General features: G+C 41.4%; 1 protein-coding gene across 1 annotated transcript in view; it reads left to right on the forward strand.

Annotated features, from left to right (window-relative positions):
- The window catches only part of KCNH8 (potassium voltage-gated channel subfamily H member 8), a 191,847-nt gene extending 179,429 nt beyond the window's left edge, over positions 1-12,418 (forward strand). The window contains exons 14-16 of the mRNA XM_044449406.1: positions 2,554-2,660; positions 4,754-4,830; positions 11,714-12,418. Coding sequence (XP_044305341.1) covers positions 2,554-2,660; positions 4,754-4,830; positions 11,714-12,418 — 889 coding nt within the window. The remainder of the gene's footprint in view (positions 1-2,553; positions 2,661-4,753; positions 4,831-11,713) is intronic.
- Positions 12,419-20,055: the final 7,637 nt, after the last annotated feature.

A 20,055-nucleotide genomic window follows, 5' to 3' on the forward strand; every position in this document is an offset into this window, starting at 1 on the left:
GGTGACGGAGCGTGTGGTTAGGGATGGGGGAGAAATTAGTTCGGTTTTTATTTTGCACTGCTACCCTGATGGGAGAAAGTTTGGAAAAGGAAAAATGCCAATTTAAGAGCCTTAGCAATGGGATAGAAATTTATTCAGTTGGCACACCGAATTATGTACTTTCAAACTACTGTGCAGACCAACATTCAGTCAACCTTTCAAAATTTGCAGTCCTCTAAATTTTACGATGGAGCTCGCCCATCAAAAACTGCATATATTAGGGGAATTAATGTATTAAAATGCACCATGGTGGGCAACTGTTGTAAAAATGTCTACATTAGCCAAGCATGTGCACAAAAACGCATGTGTTATGAGAAATGTCAACAAAGGGCTTATGCATTTTTATGAATAGGTGTTTTTCAAAAAGTTCTCAAATTTTAAAATGAACTGAAGTCGGCACTAGAAAAATGCTGAAAGTTCAAGACAAAACACACTTAAGGCTGTTAAAATGAGAAACTAGAATGAATACATTTGGTCATCCCTATGTATGCTTGGAATGCAGGAGAACCTAGATTCAGTTATGAGTGTCTGACTTCAGGGAATGTGAAGAATCCTTTTATGGGACTCTGGAGAACCACCACCAGTCAAAGGAGACAATACTGGGGTAACTCCTGAACTGTGGGCCAGGGGGAGGTAGAGGAACTCTTAATAAAATCTGCAGGTTTTCCCAATTTTAGCCCAACTCCTCATTCTAAAAATAGCACATCTGAAGACCATCACAAAAGTAAAGATGTTGGTCCTGTTCAAAGTCTCTCTCCCACATGATCCAAGCACTGTTTAGCTGAGATCTATGCACAAATAATGCATAGTCTGAGGGAGCTTCTTAAGTTTACTAAAGGCACCCTTTGACACAAACTTGCTGGCAAGTTTGGACAAATTGCCTGACTCCTGGGACAAGTTGCAAGGCTCAGTGGTGCAAACACAAACTCAGCATGTGCAGGAACACTCTGCTTCTCATGTTGCAAAAGTCATTCTGTGGTTCAGTTTAAGCCCTGGGGACAGGTTGATTCCCAGCCAGGATCAAGATGAGCAAGTCCTGGTATGCAGGCTTGCTTCTAACTTGAAGAGCTCAGAGGCACCTCACTCTTCCCTTTGCCCATGCTTCTTAACCACTGGAGTCCTATTGTTGCAGTAAGTGAGATCCACGTGGAGAAATGGGCTGCTGGAGCCACAGAGGGCCTGTTGGTATGGGGTGAGTGGGCCCCGAGTGTTTGAATTGATGGGCATGTGATCAGGACCTGGCAAGCCCCTCAGTATGCTACTTCACCTCTTGGAAAGGTGTATCCACTGCCCATCTTTTCACCCACCGGTAGGCTGGCCATTGGGAGCTTCCATTACTGGAGGTTTTACCTTACTTTCCTCCCCAGCTTCCAGTAATCAAGGCAAGAGTCACCATAAAACCTTTTTATCATTGTGAGTCATAAAACCGTTTTTATCATTGTGAGCTCACAATTCTCTTTGTGATCTCACAGCTTTTTCAGAAGTAAGAAACGTAACCAAACTCAGCCTAGCAAGAAGTTCCAAGTTACTTCCTCAGGCATAAAGAACACAAGACAAATGCCCAGTGCACCAGATCCAGTTCCCAACTATCTTGTCTCGCCACACCCAGAATCTTTCCAGGGTTGTGATCTGTGGTCCCCTATGAAGGCTATGAGAAACAGCCAAGGTTTATAACCATGGGAGCAGCTTCTGTGAATCACTGCCAGAGTTTGGGTCCTGGCAGAGAGTCCTGCCACATAACCTGTAGCTACATCTGACTGGGCATTTCTGCCCTGTCTTTCTCTGCTGGCAACAGACCCAAAGAGACACCAGGGAAACTCCTGCTCTTACTGAGGTATCTCCCTGCTGCCGTGTTACCAGGGAGGATGTCTCGACTGATAAGCAGAGGCCTCCATCAAGGTTGAGCCTCTCAGGATAAGAAGCATTTCCCATACCAGTCTCCCTTGTTCCCCAGGCTTCTGTGGGGTCAAGGCTGAACTGAATCATCAGGACTCTGGTTATTCACAACTAGAGATCTGCTGAGCATCTGCAGTCTCCAGGTTGTGCCTGCCTGTTGGACTTTTTCCAGTGCTCATCCCTTCCTAAGGAAGCGAGCTGAGCCCAGAAGAAGTCCGCAAGCATTTGCAGATCCCTGGTTGCACAGCTGTTTCCCAGACACCGTTCCTAGCAGTCAACCTTCTTGCTGTCACCAGCAGCACACAGGGAAAAGGAGTACAGCAAGCAGGCATACTACCTGCCATTTCCAGTGGCTAAGCCTAAATCCATGTCTGAGATGGAAGCCCCACCTGAGCCAAGACAAGGTCCCACACTTCTAGAGAAGAGCCCTCAATAGGAGAGAAGCCCTAGCATATTTCTGAGGTCCAATCATAATTCATTTTATAAATATTCTTTTTCTTCAAATGTATGTATTGTTTACAGTGCATGTGGATGAAGAGGCATGCATTCTGTGTCAATATTTATTTATTTTATTTATTTATTTCAAGGTTTTGGTGTGTTTTGTTTTGTTTTAACCAGGATTGTTGACGGAACGGAGGATGGAAACAACAATGAGGAAAGCCAGGCGTTCGACTTTGGCTCTGAACAACTCAGGCAGGATTCCAGAGCATCTCCTGCCATCAGGGGTTAGTGCTATATTTAGCCATCTTACAAATGATTCATAATGCACCTTTTGCAAAGGGCTGCCTTTTGTGTACCACACACTGCGCAAAAAAAGCCTCAGATGTGCCTCCATTGGATTGTCTAATAGCATCTTTTAAAAAGGGGCAGGAATGAAAAGACAGAGCTATTTGTGATCAGTTTCCTGAGAATCTTTTCCTGTCATTTTTTGGGCAAGGCAACAGATCTGGATACTTATGGGCATGGCTGTTCCCTAAACCAAATCCCAAGCCTGGTGTGGTTTCATGGGTACATTACCATATAATGTTAAGTGTCATGATCATGAAGGTGGAATTACAGCCATGTGTCCATTTAAGGTTCAACAGGAGTAAGTCCAAAACTGGTGATGGTAGACTGTAAGGGGACCAGGGGAAAGGGGTCATAATGCAAACAGCAAAAACATAATTATGTCAAAAATATTTAAAGCCATTCAAAAGGTAACCACCAGTTCATAATATGGTATATATATTTAACAAATGTATCACAAAACATTATGTAATTTGACAGAATCTCAGTTTTCAATTTGTGAGGAAGAAATAAAAATTTGGGTTCATGGGAAAGATCAAATGTTCGAACCTCTGCTGCTTTATTGCCCGAAGCCCCAGGAATCCTGCAGTAGACTAACGATAATGCATTACTGGGAAGATGCAAACTCAGCTGCGAAGTTTCAGTACAAGTACAGAGCATTTTATACTCTCCTGGTCACGTGTACACAGGTACAGAGCAATTAATGACAGAATGCAGACATTACAATGAAATTCTGAGGTCATCATATACAGAACAGATGAGGAAGATCAGCCAAACATACAAGTGACAATAAGATTACAATATTTCTAGTTGCAATGCATTGACATTTCAGTTGAGTAAATTCCAGAAACTTGAACCCATCTCTGGTTCTGCTTAGACATGTAAATTCAGACTACTGAGAAAGCATTCATGAAATCGTATGTTGCATTCCATTATCGAGAAGGCTCAGACCCTGAGTAAGGGATCCACACCTTTCTGATAGGCTGTAGTGCAGGAAGCACTCTGGGCTAGCTAACTAAATACTTCTTGGTAAACTGTGAATTCCTGCAGGAACTATGCCACAACATTGTAGCAGCGATTGTGTATTTGACTGAATGGCTTGTCTGCTCTCCCTTACAGCTAGAGGGGAGAAGGAGACCCAGAGGGGAGGGGGAAGAGTGCCATTTTCTTCAGGCAACAGCAATATTAAACAGTGACTTGGTTTGGAAAGCCAGTGCTTCTGAGAAAGAGTGCAGGTTTGATTTTATAACACAAAGACACATATAAGCAATGTTTTTCTGCCAGGATTTATCCAAATGTTCCCAACAAATTGATACTATTAGATATTTGAATAAAAGAAAATCATTTTAATTCATGGTCCATAAAGGATGGTATACTGCATCCCATATTGTCCAGTTTGTGTTTTTTTTAAAGGATGATGTTGTCAGAATGGGGTCTAGTTTCATGCTTATCCACACAAACACAACTCACTACACACAGATGCACTCCTGCAAAACCCAGGGAGGAAGCTTTTAGTTTGCGCCAACCACATGCCAAATCATAAGTGTTTTCCCAGCTGATATTGTTTTTCAGCCCTGCAGCTTTTCTCACACACAGTCTGGTGGAGAGTTCACTGGAAAGAAAACAAAAGGGATCTAACCTGGAATTATATATTTATTTAAGCTGTATGTCCCTCCCTCCCTTCCCACTAAAAATAGCACTCAAGGAGGGCTAACAGTAGCAAAGATTAAGCTTAATGAAAACAACTGAAAAGGCACCTAAATTAAAAGCACAAGCAAAAATACAGGAGGGGAGGGCACACACAGCACCCGAGCAACTGCTGGGCCGCGCTGGGAGTCGAAGGCCCTTTGTTCTGCCTAAGCATGCAAGGATTGTGTCTTTAATTTCTTTTTCTTGATTTTGGGGGGCTGATTCTGGCGCTGTTTGATAACCTTTGCATTCAGTATACCTGAAGTAAACCGAAATGATCATAATTAAGTTAAAAATGCACTGCTGGGAAGCAAATCTATATCATGTATTATTCTGCTTACAGAGAACGAAGTCGGCGCTGCTGTACTAGTTATCAAAGCGGAAGAAACAAAGCAGCAGATCAACAGGCTTAATAACGAGGTATGAGCGTTTGATTATCTTAAATTGTTCTGAGCCCTGTGTCAACAAGTACAAATTGTAAGGAGCAGCCACAATCTTGAGATGAGGTGTTCTAATTTTTCATCCCTAGCAACTCTGGATAAATCTTTCATTCCAAGAAACACAGGTGTTCAACCCACAATGTCAGCACAAATGAAGGTGTATTTCCTACTTACAGGATAACTTTTCAGCAAAGTTTAAAAGCGTTGCAGCAAAAAGTGTGTGGCACTGGGCTTGAACACATTATAACTGTGTTGGGGCAGCTTGCTAGTTATCTAAGCATGATCATGAAAGAAGCAAGTTGCTACCATCATGCAGGCAAACATTTTGGGCTGTAACCAATGGGCTTCATTCCAGCTGAGCAGGACTCTGATCCAGCGGAGACTTGCATCAGAAGAACATGCAGGGAGGTGGCCTTTGGCGATTCCTCCTGTACAGCTGTCACACCATCTCATTTGCCATTCTGGAGAACCTCTTAGCTCTCCGTAGCAGATTTTGGGAGGTGTGATGGACTGCAGGGGGAAGAGGGTCACTGAAACTTGCTCGACCCTCTGTTCCATGGATAGAACCCTGTGTCAGATCAAAAACCTTCCATCAGCAAGCAGATGGCTACTGCTGGTGGCTATTGCCCACCAGGAAGATCCACACTAAGCATTTTTAGTGCTCTTGCAGAGCCTAGCCCAGTGCTTGCCGCAAAACAACTTCTAACACTATTTCTGCCATTATCATTTCACACTAATTACAGCATGATGTTTTGATGCATTGCATATTCCCTAAGATACATATTCCAGTGTATGCTAAATCTGCAGTCCTGTTCCAGGGGAAAGAGTACCTTTAGAGTGACACTACAAAAACAAGTGTGCTATTTGGTTTGGGATAAAGAAGCAGCAACTGTGAGAGAAATCCAATCAGCCTTTAGTTGCTTTCCAGCTTCCTCCCCCACTGCTCATGGTTTCTCTTTCTCAGTCGGACCTGCCCAGTGAGCTGGACAGCAAATGCAAAGCTAATTCCTTCCTCTCCTCCCATTTGAAAAAGAACAATCTCCTTTTGAGTCTTCCTAATCATGTCCTTTGTCATTGTCTTGCCTCAGTGAACAACTAGCTGAAAATTCATGTTGATGTAGCATCTTCAATGGCCTTACTCAGAAGTAAGTGACTTCCATGGAGCTTACTGATTGGAATGACAGCCCAGGAAGGGAGCTGAACTTGCTTTCAGGAATTGCTCCTGGCTGGAGGGAAAGGGATGCTGATCCCACTGCTTTCACCCCATGGGAGGTGGGAGGAGAGCAGCAGGTGGCACCACAACTCCCCTTCTTTACTCCTCATCCTCTTCTCCTTCTCTATGATATGTGAGGAGAGGAGGAACTATGTGAGAGGGCAGGAGGAACTATTCATCTGTTTCCCCTTTTTTAGAAATCTCCACTCCTTTGTACCTGTGCATAGCTAATTGATATAAAAAGCAAACACAGAAACAAATGAATCTTGGAAGGCCATTTCACGGCAAACATCAGCTTCCCAACTCTTCCTACTTCTCCCTCAACGGCAATTGTGTGCAACGTAAGATCGTGTTTTCAAAACAGTGGTAACAGCACTGTACTCATTAGCATGTACCTAAATACCACAACTGAGCATTGCAATTCTATAATGTATAGAAGGGTATGGTGTAGGAGTGGCTGCACATTTCGTGGGAAAGGCTTGCATTCACAAAACGCCAATATCTCATCTGAAAAATTGTTGTTTCCATATTTACTTTAAAATGAGTTAGTTTGAAGAAGCGTTTCAGAAGTAGCTAAAACTCTGTAACAGATTATACATCCCAAATCTATGCATGTTCACTCAGAAGTACACCTTGCTGCGAGGAATGGGCCTTACTCCCAAGTAAGTTTGTAATTGGCTCTACCTTTTAAAAAGACTTACTCTTGGCTTGGACATTCATTGTGTTCTTGGTGCAGGCAGGGATATGTGGCTTCAGCTGCTTCTGCTTCTGTAATTGCAAAATGGCCCTGCCTCTTTGTACTCTGGTTGAAAAGCTGGATTACCAACTGCAGAGGAGTCAGAATACGGCCCTTCACATTTCCCTAAGGATGTTGTTCAGCAATTGCCCTGCCTCATTCCTTGAATTTTGGGGCAGTTCCACATGAAGTTCTGATCTACTTTTACTCAGCCCTTATTTCCTACAGCTTCACCTGTCTTTTATCTAACAGCAAAATAATGATAATGATAATATTATCATGTAAGAATGGAAAGAGACCAGCAGTGCAGCTTTTCAGGTGGTCTGTGCAGAAAAATGTACAATTAAGGCCCAGCAGAAGCCACTGTCCTTGCAGAAGGGAAATGACACGTTGGGGAATGCCCTCCTGTCTCTATTGTTCTCAGTACTTTTGCTACAAAAGTACTTTTGCATTGTGTAATGCAAAGTGAGCCATTTCCCAAGTCACTCACAGCTTGCCAGGTGAGAGAAGATCCCTTTGAGCAAGCAGCATTTACCTCTGTGTAGAATTCAACTGCAATTCCCTTATTGGCACTTGATCTTTCTTTTTGTTTTTAAATTTGAAACTGAAAATAATTTAAATCCATTTAGTATGCTGGAATAAGTGCTCTTTGAAATCACAGAGCGATTTGCCTGGATAAATCAAGCAGCCAGATTTCCTAGTTGTGTTGTAAATAATAATTTTAAATACAAGCACAATACAGTGTGCTAAAATGAAGTGGTAATGTCAGGAAAGGGGGTGTGCAGCCAGTGTGAAGGGTTTGAAAATGGTTATACCACCCAGATGGTTGTGTCCTGGCCACAGAGTGGATGGCATACAGTGAGATACACACACACACAAAAGTGCCAGACTTTTTTCCCTTGAGTGTATTCTGATTTTGGTTATTCTGCTTTTGGTCCAGTTTGCTTCCATTTGGTTACTTGCATTTTTAAATTTTTTACTCTATTTTGGGGCAGATCTTTAACAGCAAGAACAGGAGGAATGCGGGAAACAACTTGTTGTAAACTGTTGTGAAAGCCTCTGGCTAATCAAACAGTATATAAAAACTATTATAAATAAATAAAATAAAGTTTTGAGTAATGTGGTTTCTATAGGTTTTTAATTTCCATTTAATAGTGGTTTTGTAATAGAACAGTGTAATGGATTATATATGAACTGAAGCCATTTTTCAGGGAACTGATGTTTCCAAACAGTCCATTGAATGACCGCATGAACTAAATGAATTTCATGAATGGTTAGGCTGCTGTTTGTTGAGTTTGTTTTGCTTTGCTTTGCTTTGCTTTGCTTTGCTTTGCTTTGCTTTACTAAAGCAAGAACACTTCTCCAAGTTGGTTGCAAAAGTAATGTAGAAAGCTGCAGACAGAAAACTCATACTGTACCCAAAAGCATTAAGACTTAGAATCTCATAAAAGTTTGCTCAATCAATATGCCATGGAATACGCTATGGGATGGGTTGTGAAATGCTTGCCAAAAAGAAATGTGAAGAAATAACATCATATACATCAAAATGAAGGGATATCTCTGCAGTTGAACAGTTTGTAATGTGATTTCGGAAGCACTAAAGATTAATACCATCATTTGTGAGTTCCCCATCACCACCACCCCCACTGAAAGCTCAGTGAGGTGGAAGACAGAAGTTGTTATAATTATTTTTTCACACGCTAGTGCAGGAGAAAAAACTAACTAAAGAGCTTTGAAACAGAAGTCAAGGTGAAGTAAAATTAGTCCTATGCTTGGACGAATGGCTCCAACCAAACTAAGCCATTTTTTCTACCACGGCTCTGAATGCCACAATGGATGCCACTGTAGAGGTATACAGGTAAGTAGCATTCAGGGAGGGCAGGTAAGGGGACCCTGCAAAACCCAGGTGGGCACACAGTGGTCCTTTTCATCCCAGCCTACATTTTTGGTATATCCATTTCATTTTCATACCACAATTTGGGCAGGTGTGCAGTTTGTGGAAATAATCAGGCTTAGTCATGCAGGCCACATAGCTAAATTACTGACATTTAATATAGAACATAAATGGGCAAGTTTGGCAGGTACAGGGGCTGCATGGCTCCCACCTGCTACTACAATTGCCAGCACAGCACTGAGAGTTGTTAGTTCGGGGGTTGCAAAAGTGGTGTTTTCTCTTTAAACAAGGCACAAAGGAGACTTGCACCTTGCTGGGAATAAAAATTGCACTCTGGAGGCTTCTGGGAGCAGACCTCTGCTCCCACAGGTCTTGTTTTTAAGGAAGATGTTGCGTTCTTGCTGTCATCAGCACTGCAGTAAATCCAGTGGAACAGACCACAGTGACAATCCAGGCCCACACATACCCCGCTTCTGGCTTAGAAAAGCCCAGATCCTTCACGATTATCCTATTCTCCTTTTGACTGGTACATTTATCCTTTTGCGAACTAATGTACAATCTCACTTTCTGCAGAATACTTTCATTACCATCTCCTTGATTGAACTACATGGGTTTCATTCTGTGAGCACAATGACAGTAATCTAACCTAAAATAAATGGATTAGCTACTACGGGAAGCAAAGAAAAAGTTAATGTTCAACTCACTACTTTCATTTGCTTTTTCTGCTAGTTAGATATAAATGACTGGCAAAAAGAAGTTTCCCATCGGCTTTAATCCATGATTCACTCACTCCAGAGTACTGGAAGTAGTCTAATTGATTTCAGTGGAAGGATGCCAACAAAAATGGGTTGTAAACCTGCAGATGGAGAAGACTCTAGTTGATCTTGTTATTCTCTCCCTATAACAGACCACAGATGTCATGTTTTCCATAAGAACATCATTAATCCCTGTAAATACACTCCTTCTGATAAGCATTCCAGAGGAATATCTCTCAAACTATTGCTTTCTGATGGCTGGGCGCATCTGAACAAGAAAATATTCTTCCTGCTTTGTACATAGTGCAACAGAAAACTTGGAACCCTGCAAAGCCCATGAATTGGATTGCAATGTTAGACACGCATTAGTCCCCTTAAAATCAAAGAGCAAAGTTAATCATGATTAACTTAAGTCTTATTGATTCCTATTGGACTAAAAAGTAACCCACTATCTTTCATGATGTCACAGGTCAGGTAAGGATTCACAAACATTTTTATATGGTTTTCCCCTTTCTCTATGTCATTTTCCCATATTTACAATTTCTATTCATTTCTAAGTCCACTGAATCCATTGGGTTTTCTTCCCACTTAAGGGAATGTAGAATTGTAACCTTGAGCTTCTTTTCCAAAGGCAACTTCTTTAAATCAGGTTTATGTGTGTGTTTATTGCTTCCTTCATGATTAAAAGAGACTCCTAGAAGACTCCTAGACCCAAAAAACCATAATTTTAAAATATGTTCAATACATCCTCTGATAAGGTAGCTCTAGGTTTATTCCATGTCTTGGAATCTTTCCAATTAAACAAAAGTTTACAATCAGCAATCTTTCAACACATTTCACTCTGCAAAAAAAAAGGGGGGGGGGGTTTTCTGCAACCCAGACTCGGAAACAGATTGCAATGATAATCAGGCATCCAGTACCCATGTGTACTAATGTGTGAAGAAGCCCACAGGGAAACAATTGATGGATCCAGGATCTGCCTTCCCCAGATGGAAGAGCTGTGCTTACAGAAGGTGCTTCCATCAGATTTACAGAAATCCGCCAGCACCAAGACTCACTTTATTTAGCAGGGTGCCTCAAACCTCTGTGTGCATTTTATAGGGCCAGAGGGGCTGCTGTGGGATGAGAGATGTGGGGAAGTCTGTTTCCACCAAGCCAGTTCCATGCATCCAAATCTGGATCCAACCCATCTGCTTTTGGTGAGAAAGTTTGGTCTTGTAATGGTTATCCAGACCTCTGACAATTAAGTAGCTTCAGTGGCAGGAGGATCTCTGCAGCATGTGTCTTAGATGGAGTCAAGTCCCTTCTTGTGCTGTAGTTTTCTGTGAGGATCAAATCACCTGTTACATTAAAAGAGCTTTTCACTAATGTGCTTCGAACTGACAGTGTTTCTTGTTTATAATTTAAAAAGCAAAACTGGGCAGTGGATAGGAGTTAATTCTTGCCCCTGCATCACGTTTCCACTGAAAATTTCCCCATGAGGATGCTATTCATTCCCAGAATGGGTATTTAGGGCAAATAGCACCTTTGGAAGCAATGGACAAGTTAAATTTCGGTGCAGAAATGATGTTGCAGGCATAGCATTCCGGCTACCTTTCTTTCCCATATCCATTGGGCCTGATACAGCTTGGGAGGTCAGAAGAAAGGAATCTGTCCAGTGCTAAACATATTGATGCAAATACAATAATTTTAATGTATTGTATATTTTAATCCTATAATAAGTATCCATTTTTACATGGAAAACTTTGCCTCCTCGAGAAAATTGCCTTGTTGGCAAAGTGTAGATAGATAACTAAAGAACGAACATCTCAGAAAGATTTTGAGTTTCTTTGCAAATAGCTTATCCTGTGTAATTTCAGTTTCAATTTCATCTGGCACTGAATTAACTAAATCAGATCAGATCTTAGGCTTGGTTTCTTCCACTCTCTTGGCCTGCTTTACTCCCTTGGGAGAACATTGGCTTCATGCAGTTTGCTTTAATTAAACTTTCATAAAAGCAAAATAAGTAATTGGTCTGCATGCTTCAGTGCCCTGCAGTTGCCAAACCACAAGATCCACAAATATGTTACAGAAAACCACTGGATATGTTTATTTTCTTTCCAAAGAAATGTGCCTTAGTAAGTTCTCAATGAGACATTTGCAGCTGGAATAAGAGATGTGGGATAAGCTCTGAAATGGGGAACAACGTCACTTTTGAATTTTCTTCTGTGCAGTCCTTTTAGTTTGCATTGTCTTGTGTAAAAGTCCATATTTCTAACATTTCAGGTCACTGCTTTGACTCAAGAGGTCTCCCAACTGAGTAAGGACATGAAGAATGTGATGCACCTCCTGGAAAACCTGCTGGCGCAGAAGTCCCCAGAGTTCTGTGCAGTACATGGCCCAGCCATCAGCTCCAGTAAGGAAAACCTACAGACTAGAACGTCTTGGACTACACATCAACCTTGCTTGCATATGCAGGTTCCAAGTGTTACTTGCACCAAAGCACAGCTCTGCCATTCCAATACGATAGCCGCCATCTGGAATATGGATCCAGCCTCTGTAGGTCACAGTCCGCAAAGAACTGAACCCCACATTAAAAATTCTACAGACAGTGAATTTTATTATACTCCCAGCCTTCAATATTCCCCCTCCCACTACCATGTAATCCAGAAGGATCATTTGCCATTTGTGAGTTGCACTTCTCCCCATTCAGACACCACTTTGACTCCTCTCCAGTCCATTTCAGCAACTCTGTCATCCTCCATGTGCTCTTCATCAGAGACATCCTTGCACCTAGTCCTGCCCAGCAGGTCGGAGGAAGGCAGCTTTAGTCAGGGAGCAGTCAGTTCGCTGAGCCTCGAGAACCTGCCAGGGTCTTGGGACCTGGAAGGAACAACGGGAGCAGCATCTGCGCAGAGCTCGGAAGAAGTGCCCTTGGAGGTCAAGACCAGCACAGTGGATGTTCACGATAGTCAAGCCATAAATGCATAATGGAACTCATCAAGAGGTACTTCAAGCATGCCCCACAACTGCCAGCAATGTACACTTACCCAGCACTGCATGACATTTTGCCTTTTCTCAGATGCACATGGACAGTTGGAAACTGGAAAAACCACACAGTTAGGAAGTCAACAGAAAGACAGCGTTTTAACTACTTCATATGAACAGAAACCATTTCTAGAAGCTTGTTGAACAGCCTTTTATGGACAGATGTTAACTTAATTGGATGCTCAACCGACTTTTGTGATACTCCGTAGCTCCTGAAAGCCAAAATAGCTGGACAGCTAAGACTAAGGAGCCTTGGCACAGGAGGGCTTTGTTGCGTGAAGCAAAGGCTCCCCTCCCACTAGGGTTTGATTGTTGCTCCCAGACAATACCTATGGCACAATTTTCTTCGGATGATCTGGGCTCCTGCTGGCATTTATGTCGATGCTATAAAGGCAAAGGAACAATTACCGCTGCATGTCATCTCTTTGACAATCAACCAAATAGAGCTGGTAGAGAGTGGTTAATTGTTGCACGTTCTTTGTTATGTAAATGAGACCTCTTTATCAAAAAGAAAAATACTATTTTTCTATACCTGAAAGAAGTATGTATTTAAAATATTTATAAGAGACTATTAAGGATTTTGTTTTCTTGGGTGGCGGGAGGCGGGTAACTATGCTTGCAGTTTTCAAAATTCATGCACTACTGTGTACACACTATTATGTATAAGATAAACTATTCTTAACTTTAAATCCTCCCTTTGTTCTGCACGCCATTTGCAAAGAATTTATCCATGCCAGTAGAATACAAATAAAGAGTAAAGTGCTATTTTATTTACGAAAGAATAAAAACCCAGGCGGCATCCACAGTGTTAAGTCTGAAAGTCATAAAACAGCCTGTGACCTGTTCTACTTTGATCGATGATCTCCAATGCCTTCATTCATTCTGCTGCACAATATCAGCACCTTCTCCCCCTTTTCTCTCTCTCTGCCTCTCTCTCCTTCTCTTTGGTTAAAGGCCAAAGAACCATTTCAGAGTACACCCTCATTCTCAGGGGTCATTTCTTTGAACAAGACAATAAACTGGGAAGTTGAAAACTTCTGCAATCAATTGTCGAATAAGAGGAACTCTTTCAGGAAAGCTTCCAGGCAAACATATAAGGTTGTTTTAATCAGCATGAAAATGAATTGACATTAAATAACTAGGGGATAATTATTAACCAGCATGCACTTTTGTACATAAAGGCAACATAGTAAAATAGACAAATGAATTACCCCGATAAATATGTAATTGTGATTTAAAATATCATAGAACTGAAGAAATATCTGGAAAATGCTATTCCCTTTCCATGGCAAGATTGATGTACATGTTGTACCTGTAATATCTATGTCATTAGAGCACTGCGTAGGCACTTCAATCTCCTTGATAAATAATAGATCCTGTTCAAAATACAAACAAAAAAGAACCGCACAACATTAGCACAGCAATCAATGTCTTCTTTTGATGTTCACAGAGGCCAGACAGTTGGTGATATGATACCTTAATGAGAACAAAGGAGCTAATTTTGGATCAAGGCCAAAGTTAAAAGCTAAACTCCAAAAAATGCTATCCAATGTTTGACACGCATCATTTTACACTCCAGCTTTCACTGGCTTTTAAAATAGTGAAACTGCTATTTTAATTTCAAAACGTGGCGTAGACGGTGATCTTACTTTCATTTACATGGAAGTGACAGAACACTGAGTTTGAGTGAGTTTACTCCCAAATAACTATGTGAATTTACACACTTGCTTACTACTGTTGCAGAAGTATTTGTGTATCTATCCATACACAAATCCAAAAGTTCAGAATTAAATTAGTTGAAATTAGTTTATGCTGAAATCAGTTAATCAAGTGCCCATGCAAATGATATATACTTTCAAATATTGTGCACTGATAATCTTATTTTTATGCATGCTCTTGCATGGTGTACAACTAAAATATCCCTGAAGACCCTTTCCATGGAAAGGACTCCTGGATATATACTATTTCCCACATCCTGCATGACTTTTTTCAAGACAGGAACACTTATCTTTGGTTTTGCAGCCTTTTTATCTTCCTTCATTGACAAAGTTCAACCCAGTTATCCTTTATGAAGCTGTACAGTGTGTTTCACTGAGTTATGAACCTTAGTGTCTCGATTTCTCTAATAGCATTTTATGCTTTTGCCTGCTGCCCACTTGAGATAATCTATGCCCTGTGCTGAACCATTCTGGTGGTAAACCATGAAGATATTTTGCTTGGAGAATGCCTGTAATAGATACTATGGGGAGATGTCTCACTCAGATCCTTTCTGCTTGTATTCTTACTGGGCTGAAGGTGAAGAGACAAGGAACATAAAAATTAGCAGTACCAGGCGCCAAAACATTAATAGTATTAAAAGGAAGCTGTAGAAATGTTGCCACAGAGCAGTGGTGGCGAACCTATGGCAAGCATGCTGCAGGGGGCACACAGAGCCCTCTCTGTCAGGATGCAAGCCAATTGGCCCCACCATCTGAGCATCGGATAACAGCGCACACAGGGGCCAAGCAGATGCTCGGAAAGGAGTAGCAGCGCCAGGCGATGATGTCACAAGCTGTGACTCATTAGCTGCAACTCATCTGAGCTTTTTCATGGCTGGTTAGTGCATTGCCATGTGTGTGTGTGTGTGTGTGTGTGTGTGTGTGTGTTTGCTTGGACTGGCTGTGACTTGTTTTTTCTAAACTAAAACCTCAGTTTTCAGGTTTTATTGCAGTGTTGGCATTTTGCAATAAATAAGTGGGTTTTGGGTTGCAGTTTGGGCACTCGGTCTCCAAAAGGTTCGCCATCACTGCCATAGAGCAAGGAGGAAAAGTATTTAACTCTTGCAGTATAAATGCAAGAGTTGCTGGGTAGGGAGTCAACAGATGCTGGGTAGGGAGTGTTTTTCAGTAACAGCAACTATTTTATTTTTGACAATTAACAGTATATATGGTGGTTGTCTTTCATTCCATCTTTGCAGATATATAAATACGTAGAATGAAATTAACAGGATCTTGGTTCTAGAATGAAAAAATATTCTACGTAAGTGACATGACAGAGCAAATAAAGTTCAACTGAGTTAATATAAACTGACACACACACACAATAGCTGACACAATATGCTTGCTCATAATGGGCATCACACCACTGAATGTTCATTCCCATTGATTCCCAGACATGGATTCCTGCTGGGATGGAGGGGCAGGCGCATGGATAACATGGTGGAGTAGTGGCTTTATGGGTTGTACATGAGTGGACATAGCCTTGAACAGCAGAGATTTGCAGTCGGAAATATTGCAGTGTATATGACACAGACAAAGGATGGTTCAGTTGTGGGGTAGGAGAGATTAATGCCATAAACGAGGAAGTGAATAGTGTTTCCAGTGGAAAATAAAATAGCAGGCTACTCTGAAAGAGATTTTGAATGAAGAAAGAAAAGGCCGTCACATTCAGTAGCACTTATTTCAGATCTTTGGGGAGCTGGGATATAAGGTTCAGCAAAGTGGAACATATAAAAAGAGCCAGAACTGCTGGTATTAATCTTTTGTAAATGGAGCACCCACTTCCTAGCAGCCAGGCAGCAGTAACTTAAACTGGACAAGAACAGGAACAGAATTATACTGGAGGCATTTCATCTAAGAGTGCTCCTAACCAGTGGTCATTATAAGCATAGCTTCTATTTAACTGACCTCCCTGCTACCTTCCAAGCTAGGAAAATTTATTGTAACATCACCCTTTTGCATTAAGAATTATAAGAATAAAACAAACTGTGTTTGAATATTCTTCATTCTCTTTTTCCTTTATCCTTTTCATACTACCTTGATTTTTGTGATTCAGTGAGCTACTTACTACAGTGCTTCTCTAGATGCAAATATATCTATTTCTATACTTGTATTGTTGATTTTTCCCTTTCTTTTTCTTTTTAATTAAGTATATCTAGTTTTCACTTGATAGTTCCACAGAGCTCTGTTCTAGTCTCCACATTGGATAGAAAGGTTGCCCCTTGCACTGTTGTCACTCTGTGTGTGTGTGTGTGTGTGTGTGTGTGAGAGAGAGAGAGAGAGAGAGAGAGAGGTTTGCTGTCTGAGAAAGCTTGAGCCATAATAATTTTATTAGCCAAAGACTTTTTATAGATAATTATATATAAAAATATACAAAAAGATGATAGAATATATGTGTATGTAACAGAATGGCAAGAAAGAAGTCATCAAACAGTGAGAGAGACTTAGAGCAGAAGGAAGGGGAAAGCAAAGCACTTTCCTCAACCCTTTCCATTATGCCTTTCAAGGAACTAAGAACAGAAAAAACATCCTGCTGGATCAGACCAATGCTGTATCAAGTCTGGCATTCTTTCCTGACACGGGGCAATGAATTGCCTCTGAGGGCCCACAAGTAGAACTTGAGTGCAACAACAGCTTTTCACTCATCAGCAATGATATTTTCCTTCCCTTTTCACTCATATAATATTCACATTATAGTCCTGTAGAACGGGCATTAAAAAGTTTGCTGTTCACTCCTTTTGTATTCTGTAGCCAATACAAAGATCAGAAAGTAGACTAAATTTCCTTGCACGCTAATAAGGTCTCAGTTCCCCTATGGCCAAGCACTCCTTTTCAGGAATGGCCACTTTCTGTGCAGGAGCTTCTTACTTAAGAAGACCCTGGATGTAACACTTCACCAGTCTCCATTTGCTCCAGAAATCCAAACATCTGAGGTATTTGTAGGAAAGGTATTTCTGGCACATCTGCTGTTATCACTACATGTTTTTACAGGCTTCTTAAAGTACAAGTTCAAGGAAAAGCTCCACCAACTTGGTTGTGGGGACTAGAGAGCTTGCAGTAGACTCGGCCCTAAAGCCTTCTGGTTTGGTATTTCATACTGCCCTGTGTATATGAAATACATATTACAGTATGCAATACTGTAGTGCGGTTAAAGGTGTTCATTCCAAAATGGCAATATCATGAATATAAACCATAGCAATGTCTCAATTTTACTACAAATGTTTGTCCGTCATTCTCTGAAAGATGTCTGGAACACTCCAAAGTTCTAAGCATGGCACACTAAACTAATACAGCCATTTTATTCTTGGCTTCTTCTTCCAAGGGAACCTGCTTGTAACCTTTAGTTAAGTCCAGAATGGTGATGTGTTGAGCTATCCTCAGTTTTTCCACCAAGTCGTTCACTCATGTCATAGGATACTCATCAGGTTTAGTTACAGCAATTAGCTGGCTGTAATCCACACAAAACCTAATATTGTTGTCTCATTTTTAACCAAGAACTCAGGCAAAACCCCAGGAGTTTCTGCAGACACATGTATTATATTTATATTCCACCTTTTCATTTCAAGGAACTCAAGGCAAGTTACATAATTCTTCTCCTCCTTCCCACAACAACAACCTGTGAAGCAGGTTGGGCTGAGACTCAGCTTCATGGCTGAATGGAGACTAGAACTCAGATCTCCTGAGCCTCCATTCAATATCCTAACCTCTACACCCCTCTGGGTTGAAGCCACTGTGACTTTTCCTGCTCCCAGATCACTTCAACTACTAGTAAATATCTGGCAGTAATTCTTCCTCCTGAGTCTACATTACACACGAATGATACCAGTCTCTCCCAGAGTGTTAGCATATTAAGGTAAAGGTAAAAGGTTTCCCCTTGACATTAAAGTCCAGTCATGTCCTGACTCTAGGGGGTGGTGCTCATCTCTGTTTCCTAGCATTTGTCCGCAGACAGTTTCTGCGGTCATGTGGCCTGCATGACTAAACACCGAAGTGCACGGAATGCTGTTACCTTCCCACCAAAGTGGTACCTTGTTATCTACTTGCATTTGCATGCTTTCGAACTGCAAGGTTGGCAGCAGCTGGGTCGGCGCAATGGGAACTCACCCCGTTGTGCAGATTTGAACCCCCACAGCAGCACAAACCGCTGCAGCACCTGCATCTCTGTTAGCATATTAGCATGATACATTTTCAGCTTTAACTTGATGCTAGGTCAGTCATTTGAAACAGTCATTGCAGCATGCCTGTACCCTAAAGTAATTTTCCAATGCTACTTGTAGATTATTTTAATAAGTTTCTGAATCATATCTGGTCTAAGCAAGTTGATCATGCCATTGTTTCTGGTGTCCCTGGGCCGTGGTACAATTCTACTTAACCAAAATATCACTTCCTATGAAATAATTAGCAAGTTCACCACATAGTCAATTATTCCCTGTGGGTCTCTATTGCTATATCCTTCCCCACCTTCATGGACAATGCCCATGGGCCCTTTGACTTTTTTCTGAAATAATAGTTCACATGGAGTGAACCCTGTACTTTCTGCGGAATTTCTCAATAAACCAACAATAGGTACTCCAGACATCCAATTTGTTGTCATGTCTCAAGATCCTTCCCCAAGTCCCACTAAACCTTTCCATCAATGGTATGGAGTGGAAACCAATTGCTTCATGCCACAAACCTCCTATCATTATTGCATTAAGTTTGGTATGACAATAATGCTCAGTTCTGTCAAAATTTCTTGAAGGAATCTGAATCTACAAACAAACCTCACCAAGGAGCACACTGGTCACTGTGGCAGCCTTCATGGTAGACAAAGCAACTATCCCCAGATAAATTGCAAGGCTCACTATAGTAAAACTATATTCTCCACATTGTGCATGGCTCTGAGGAAAAACAAGCTATGTCAGAACCAGTACAGTGGCATGATGCCTTGATCACAGAAAATGTTTGGTGTTTTCCTTCTCTCTTGTTCCCTTCACTTCAACCACTTTGGAGGGCGTGCCAAAATTCCAACGCTTCAACCACCTTTGAGGGCCAGTAAGAATTCTGTAGAAATTGTCCCTTAGCTTTAGGGTCTTTGCACTAACTGATTGACTTTCTGTGGCTTTTCTACACTGGACTGTTAAATGATCTGCCTCCCTAGAATTAAAACATTTCCTCTCTCCTCCCTACTTCTAAGCAATCAGCACTGGGTAATGCTTGATTAGGGGCCTCATTGACTGGAGTCACAGAATACCAAGGTCTTTTAGGTTTGGGGTGTGAAAACTGTAGGCTCCTTCCCATTACCCTCCACATACCATAATCATGACAGCTAGCCAGGCTACTAGTGCCATAGTTGTACACTTTTTGCCTTGTACAACTCTGCATTTCACTACTAGACAGTTATGTGCAGAACTGTTTAGGTTCAACAAGGTGAACAAGAACATCCTGCCTTGTGACTCTTGACACATCTGACCAGCACTTCAGTAGATGGTATGAACGGCACCTCATTTGACTTCTGTTTTTCTGCTGCGTAACCTATAGGTGGCATTGTTTTAAAATAGAATAGCACAAATACACATGAGGAAATTGCACTTACTTTTGTTTTGCAAGCAACTGCCATGTTTTTCTGCTTTTAAAAAACTTGCTGAGAGCACCAGTTAGAGATGGAAGTGAAATTGGCTCAGTAAGGAAAGACCTGTCTGAAGTGGTATAGTCCATTCCACAATTTCAATCCGCTGCATGTGAAAACCATAGGTAAGTCCCATGTAAGCTGGCAGTCATTAAGATATTTTGGGGGAACCCAACATTTGCATCTCTCTAAGCCACCATCAACAACCTGAACAT

Source organism: Varanus komodoensis, unplaced genomic scaffold, assembly GCF_004798865.1.
Source record: "Varanus komodoensis strain SLA01 unplaced genomic scaffold, ASM479886v1 scaffold58, whole genome shotgun sequence".
Classification (NCBI taxonomy): domain Eukaryota; kingdom Metazoa; phylum Chordata; class Lepidosauria; order Squamata; family Varanidae; genus Varanus; species Varanus komodoensis.